The sequence below is a fragment of the Prosopis cineraria genome, unplaced genomic scaffold (assembly GCF_029017545.1).
Source record: "Prosopis cineraria cultivar Desert tree isolate PC_DT_omini unplaced genomic scaffold, ASM2901754v1 PC2, whole genome shotgun sequence".
NCBI classification, from domain to species: Eukaryota; Viridiplantae; Streptophyta; class Magnoliopsida; order Fabales; family Fabaceae; genus Prosopis; species Prosopis cineraria.
Window position 1 is genome coordinate 44,778,219 of NW_026555333.1, and position 7,604 is coordinate 44,785,822.

The following is a 7,604-nucleotide window of genomic DNA, read 5'->3' on the forward strand; positions in this document are numbered from 1 at the left end:
AAATTGTTATCTTGTGCATGCAACAAAAAAAATTATGTGACTCCATTCAATATTAAATATAAGACTTAGTTAACAAATTGATGTAGATTAAACAAAATTAATTTAGTTATTTGTTATTATTGTGTAAAAATGTGTATCACTTTCCTAGTTTCCTTAAAATACCTTAAAAGACAAAGTGATGAGCAAAATTATAAGTTAATGAGAATATTTTGAGAAAATAATATTAAATGGGAGAGAAAAATAATACTAAAGTGTTACATTTAGGATAAAAACATATTTCTCAGCTACTTTGTTTGTCTTTAAATATAAGCAAATTATAAATTTCTCACACAATTTAAGAAATTTAGCTTAGCTTAATAATCATGTCTCTTGTTGAATATTTTGAACTAAAATACCCTTGTTATTATTATGCTTAAGCTTAACTTTGTTCCTTACTCAACGATGCCCATTTAATAGAGAATTTTAATCATGATAGGAAAATTTGAAAATATGTCTTGAATGCGCAAGGAATAAATTTTAATATTGTTAGTTTCAATAGTGAGCAACTCCCGTACCCTCTCTAGTTCTAGAGATAAGATTTACTCTCTTCTAAGCAAATCGTAAGTATGGTTAAAAAAAATGCTCCATCTATTTAAAAATATAAGATATTTTTTTAAAAGTCACATATTAAAAAATGTATAATATTTTTAATCTTTTAAGATATAATTATTATTTTTTAAAGTGCTCTTATTGATAATAATTTTATATTTATTATAGAATGTTTATAGAGGGTAAATATAAAAAGAAAGGATTAATTTAAAAATAAATAACTACTTTATTGAGGATAATATTCAGTTAAAAATATTTTATATTTTTAAATGAAATGAGCATATAATTTTATATAAAATTTATAAGATACAAAATTTAAAAATAAAAATATGAAAGGACTCTTGGGGCGCCAACAAATAATAAGAATAGAGAATGTATGTGCTAGTATGAGTGTCCGTAATTTTGAACAGCAAGGATAAAGTGATATACTAATATTACTAGCAGTAGCAGAGGTAAGAATTAGAGGAAGCAGCACTAGGAACATAAGATAAAGCAGGTGGGGCCCGAGGTGTGGGGCTCAAGGTGGGGTAGCGTGGAAAGTGCCAGGTGGCAGAGAGAGAAGGAGTCAGTGAGTGGGAGATGATATGCTATGATCCCAAGCAAAAAGGCAAAGGAAGGAAGAGAGAGAGAGAGAGAGAGAGAGAGAGAGAGAGAGAGAGAGAGAGAGAGAGAGAGAGAGAGAGAGAGAGAGAGAGAGAGAGAGAGAGAGGGGGGGGAGAGGCACATGGGTTGGTGTTTCCTTCAAGGGATTCATGTGATCACCACATGTGTTTTTGTGTCCTCTGGGTCCCACCATTTTACTTTTCCTTTTTTACCCCTACTATTCTCCCTCCCTACCCTTCTCTTTTGCTTTCCTTTTCTCTCCTTTTATTTTTACCCCCTTCCTCATTTTGCCTATACACTAATTCAAAACTTTTCTTCTCAATCTTAAGCTTATTTTTTTACTGGAATATCTGATGTTTCAGGCATATCTCATGTCAACCTAATTTACGAAAAAATAAATATAAATAAATAATAAATATAATTTATTAACTTGAGACAATTAAAAGAGAAAAACAATATATGACAATGTTCCCTTTACTTCTTATTATAAACACTTTTTCTTAAAAAATGGATTATCCTTATAAAATATTAATTAAGCTTTTTTTAACATCATTCCCGTTTAAAATTATTAGTTATGAGAAAGAACATAATAGAAATTAATTTTTTTACTTAGATACAGATAAATTAAAAATTTATTATATTTTCAAATAACATTAATAATAATTTAACCATTTATTTTAAATTTTGCTAAAATAGGTCGATCCCAAAAGAAGTGCATTGCAACAGGAGATGGAGAGGGAAGGCATGGGTCATGACTCATGACCGAGCCTCCAACCGAAGGCATGGTGGCTAATTGCGAAGCCAAGACCGCTGGTGGGACCAGCTTCGTTGGCAACTTGGCATTGACATTTCTGGAGCTCCACAATAATTTAACCCTTCACTTCCTCCTCCTCCTCCTCCATCTCTCTCTTTCTCTCTCACCACCACACTTCCTCTCTCCTCATTCCTCTGTGTCTATGGAAGAACCACAGAATTCAGAGCAAACCCACATTCCCATACTCACATTCCCCTCAAAACCAGACAATGCCTCTGTCCCCCACATCCCCACAGGAGATGTCTCTCTCCGGCCACCCCACCATCGGCGCCGCCGCAGCAGAGACCAACCCTCCACCGCCACCAGCAGGAAGAAGACAAAGACCAAGACGGTAAACGAAGATGATCAGAAAGTAGAAGATCACGAGGACGAAGAAGAAGAAGAAGAAGAAAGGGAAGAGATAGAGAAGAAGATTGAGGCATTACAGAGGATAGTGCCAGGTGGCGAGTCCTTGGAAATGGACAAGCTGTTCGATGAAACTGCAGGTTATATAATGGCGTTGCAGTACCAAATCAAAGGCTTAAGAGCTCTCTCCAACTTGTTCGAGAGGTTAGAGAAAGAGAAGTCCAAACTCGGTGGTTGATCATCATATTGCTCACAACAGACCAATTAGTTAGGTTTTTTTTTTTTTTTTACTCGTTTCCTTTTCTTAAATTATCGTTTGATCTTTTACTACTTTTCACTGGGATCAACGAATATCCGATCTCCCATCCCAAGCCTTCAAATTATTTTTTTAGATTTTGAACAAGTTATAGTTCTTACTATGTTTTAACTTGTTAATTAAGAAAATTACATAACGAGTGATTGGATTTAAGTTGAGAAGTTTTTTCTCAAGTGTAAGTGGATTCAAACATGAAAAGTATTAAATTTAAAAGTTAACACTAATATATAATAAAATAGGAAGGATTTGTAAATTCAAATATTGAAAGTTTTCGGTTAAGATTTGATGTTTTTTTATTATTCTTTTCTTGTCCATTGATACTCTTTGGTGACACTTCCCAGCTAAATGGGTTTACTGCTTCACATGGTTAGTGTAAGCTATGGATTTATTAATTAGAGGATGTTGTGATTTCATGTTGTAGGAATCTTACTCAGACGGCTCTGTTTCATAATGAACTGTAGTGGAATAGTGATAGTGGGAGTGTGTGATTTTGGGAACTGTTAGTGAAAGAAAAAATTATTTTATTTTTTTGGGTGTTATTTATTTTTTTGGGAAAATAAATAAAATAAAAAAATAGAGGTTTGATTGCAGATACATGAATGTGGGCTGTTGGGAGGTGGGGCCAAGGTGTTATGTCTATAATCTGAATGGCAGCATGAATTGTGCAAAAGTTGCACTTATAGACATTAGTGGTGCTGTGTTTCAATACATCTTTTAATGATAACATGCTTTCAACTCTTGACTGAAGAGAGAGAATCAAGCTTCACGCATTTGCTTCAAAGCTTCTTGTTTTGAGGCAAGATTGATTATTTTGACATGTTTGCATGCATGTAAAGCTGAAATTTGTAATTAATTGTTTCTTCTTTTATAATTTTTATATGGAGGAGCATGACAATAAACTTTTAAAATGAGAAATTTCTAACAATTAAGCCTTTAATAAGATTCTCTGAGAAATGAGTTAAATATATTGAATTTCAATTACAAATTAAAAGTTATATTTAAAGTTTAAATATCTTATTTACCATTAGAATTCCTAAATTTCAAAAATTCAGACACCAAGCCTTCTTGTTACCAAGTTTGATTATTTTGAGGCATTTGCATGTAAAGCTAAAGTTTGAAATTAATGAATATGCTATTAGTGAGTTATATTTAAGTATTCTTAAATTTAAATAAGAACAAATTTAAATAAGATTAACTAAATAATTTTTTATTCACAACATATTTTTTTAATTTAAAGTTAAAAGAAAATCGAAACAAGCGATTGAAATCTGATTTGATGAATCAAAAAGTATTTTTAATCAATGACAAATCTTGTCTTTAAAGTCTCTAGCTAGAGTCAAAGTTTAATTGTTAGGGTCCTAATTAGATGTAGGTGTAATCTATAATATATTAAGTTGATTTAATTTAAATATTACAAGATTTAGTCTCGCAAGTGGTGAGGCACATGTGGAGCACATGCTTCCCACCTGTCCAGTTAAAAGTTGAAATAATTCACTCAATAATTGTTCTTTTTTTTTTGGCAAATATATGCTGACCTCATACATGGAATCACCGTTGGAAAAAAGTAAACGAGGTTATGGACTTTATTTAGTGGATCTAAATCATACAATTAAGAAAAAATCGAATGTATTATATTATCTTGATTACAATTACAATTATAATCATCCCTATTCTTTTTTTTTTTGTTGATAAAATTATCTCTAAAATTTTAAGTATCTTGGTTTGAGAGGTAAATGGGAGGCTGATGAGAGAGGAAGTAGTCCCAGTTGCATTCAATTCAATGCATGAACAATCCATCAGTTTCATTAAATTGTACAGTACCTATTTTAAAACCCAACCAGAGAGAGGAAGTTCTTACAGTAAGGTATTGTGGGCTCCACATAATATATAGTTTCCATATTATTTATAAATAATTTTTAATATATTTGATTACAACTAATATAAATTTTAAAATTTATTAATTCTCTCTAAAAATTAAATAAGTTTTTAATTTTGTTTTTATTAGATATATACATTTTAATAACTGATATTTACAAAATCAATTTTTTTAAAAAAAATCTTATCTAAACATCATTACATTTTGTTAATTAATTTTTTCATAATTAACTTTTTCCAATCAAAATCCAAACACAATGCCTATTGTGTGTGACTGCTATTACCAACCGTGCATGACCTCATGGATACCTTAAAAATATTTTCAACATATTTATTTAACGCAATTATATATCTTAAGATTCAAATTTAAAACTTCAAGTTAAATTAATTTAATCTCCTTGAACAGTTCAACAAAGTTGATTACATTTATTTTTCTTTCCACTCATATTTCAGGCCAACTTAGGAATAATCCAGGTGTTGTTAACTATGCCTGGTTAGAAGGAATCAAGGAAGGGATGATTCAATTTGGGAGTTCAAATTTTATGAATGGAAAAAAATATTTTAATATTATTTTTACTTGAGTTGATTAATATTTAAATCTGACTTATAACACTAGATATTAAATACAGACGTGTAATAGGTGTTAGAGGGAGGGGGAATGAGCAGAGCATTACTCCCCCATTTTTAAATATAAGTAAGTTTTATTAACCAACCTACACAGTTTACAAAGTTTGTAAATCTTAATTATCATGTCTAAAATTAAATAATTTGGACTAAAATGTCCTTGTGATTGATAAAATAATAAGTTTCTGTATTACTTTACTAGCTACTACATACATTTTATGTCAGAAGGTATAATTGCATGAATGGGAATGGAAGCGAGGGCAGCTACATTCACTGTTCGCACACAGCTCTTGCATGGGAAGATACATTAAGCTCAGGCCTCCACAAATATACTGTTCACTTGCTTGCTTCTGTTCTTCACTGTGAGTGTCAGTGTGCGATTTTCTTCATTTTTAGATTCTCTTCGTATCCCTTTTCTTTCTTCTTCCTAATCTTACCCTTTTCTTATGTGTAAAATTTATCCAAAAAAAAAAATCTGACTCGATGAATGATTATATGTATATGAATTTAATCTTGTTTATTATTCTCAGTCATTTGCTTTTATATATTTTCTCTCACCTTTTCTTCCTTCGCATGTACATGCCTTTAGTTGATTTTTCATTTTACAGATCGTGTCTTTAAAAGAAATTTATATTTGAATTGAGTGAGACCCAATTAGAGAGAAGCTTTACCTTTAAAAAAAAAAAAAACACACACACACACACACACACACAAATCTCAAAGTCATTGTTTTTGTTTTTGTTTTCGTTGGACGTCAAAGTCACCGGTTTGATTCTAAGCCATAATGCGTTATATGCATTATGTTCTATGTACAAAGATTAAAGGAGAAAGTGATCTAAAAATGTTTTAAGCAAATATGACATGCATTTTGTTTTTTCACCCGCTCTTTATTCTTATAATCCCTTCACATATATACATTTTTCTTTGAAGGCCCTTCATATATATATATACATAGCCTACAAATATTAACAGTTAAAATTATTTTACAAATAATTCAAATTAAACGCGAACTACTCTTATATTATTAATGTTTTGATGACAGATAACTCATTATTAGAGTTTTGTTTTTTGATATGGTTAGAGTTTTTGCTTTCATATTGTTATTTCTTTGGGTCAAATTTGAATATTATCTAGCATAATTGGGGATAATTCTTCCAGAGACTATTTTTACATTTCTACATACTCGAACTCAAGATTTTCTGTTTAAGTGGTTATTGCATATTCCAGTAGGACCAATGCCTGTTGTTAACTGATCATTAGAGTTAATTAGACGTAAAATTAAAAAAACCATCATAATTTGGAAAAATTAATTATTTGTATTCATGTAATCTTAACTCAATTGTAATTTAGTTTATAAATTTTGATTAGTTATAACTCAATCTTTATAATTTTAACTCAATTATAATTCAAGCCCACAAACTTTAACTCGGTGCAATTTAGTCCCCATAATTCTTATCATTTAAAATATTAATCTTTATATTTTAGAAAATAAAATAATAAAGATTAAAATTATTTTAAACTTTCAACAACAACAAGCCTTTATCCCATCAGGTGAGGTTGGCTACATAAATTGCAAGACGCCATTATGCTCTATCATTTATCAAACTTTTAAAAATATTATTAATTAAGAGATCGCGTTCAACAACTTTTAAAAATGTTCTATTAGGCCTTTCTCTACTTCTCTTAACAGAATTCAAAATTATATGTTTCACTCTTCTTATTAGTGCCTCCTGCGGTCTTCTTTATACATGCTCAATCTTTATAAAAATTAAAATTTTTAGTAATTTAAAATATTAGTCCCTAGGTTTCAAAATAATTTTAATTTTTATAATTTTATTTTCTAATATCAATATTAAAATTATAAGAATTGAGTTGTATTGAGTCAAAGTTTAAAAATTAATTTATAATTGAGTCAAAATTATAACTATGAGTTACAATGAGTCAAATATTAGTTACTAAATTATAACTAAGTCAAAACTATATAAATTAAATGATTATATAATTGATTTTGTTTTATTGTTATAAGAATTGATGTTTTTGTAGAATATATTTTGAGAATAAAAAATAATAAAAATTAGTGTTTTTTGCATTTTCTCTTATTCTCTAAAGCAATAATTTCAAAATATTTAAAAGATGTTTTATTTTTTATTCTCTAGAATAATATTTAATTTTTTTTATTTTTTAAAATAATTTTTAAAATACATTACTAAATAAATTTTTTTTATTCTAAGGACTAGAAAATTGTTTTTATAAGAGCTTGTCAAACAAGCTATATTATTTTTTTAACATTTTCTATAAACTGGGGGGCCTAAACTTCAATCGACAGGACTGTGATGACATACTGGGCTCAAAAAGCCCAGAAACAATGGGCTTCTGAGTTGTCCGATTCCTACCTATCCTGTAATGGTTCGATGCGGCGGGTATGGTGACCGCACTGTG

The 7,604-nt window shown here is 29.6% G+C and overlaps 1 protein-coding gene across 1 annotated transcript; it reads left to right on the forward strand.

The window, feature by feature from the left end:
* Positions 1-2,099: 2,099 nt before the first annotated feature.
* LOC129298466 (transcription factor PAR1) lies at positions 2,100-2,827 on the forward strand. The gene has a single exon (XM_054936892.1). It carries the CDS (start codon positions 2,148-2,150, stop codon positions 2,586-2,588), a length of 441 nt encoding a protein of 146 aa, XP_054792867.1. The 5' UTR covers positions 2,100-2,147; the 3' UTR covers positions 2,589-2,827.
* Positions 2,828-7,604: the final 4,777 nt, after the last annotated feature.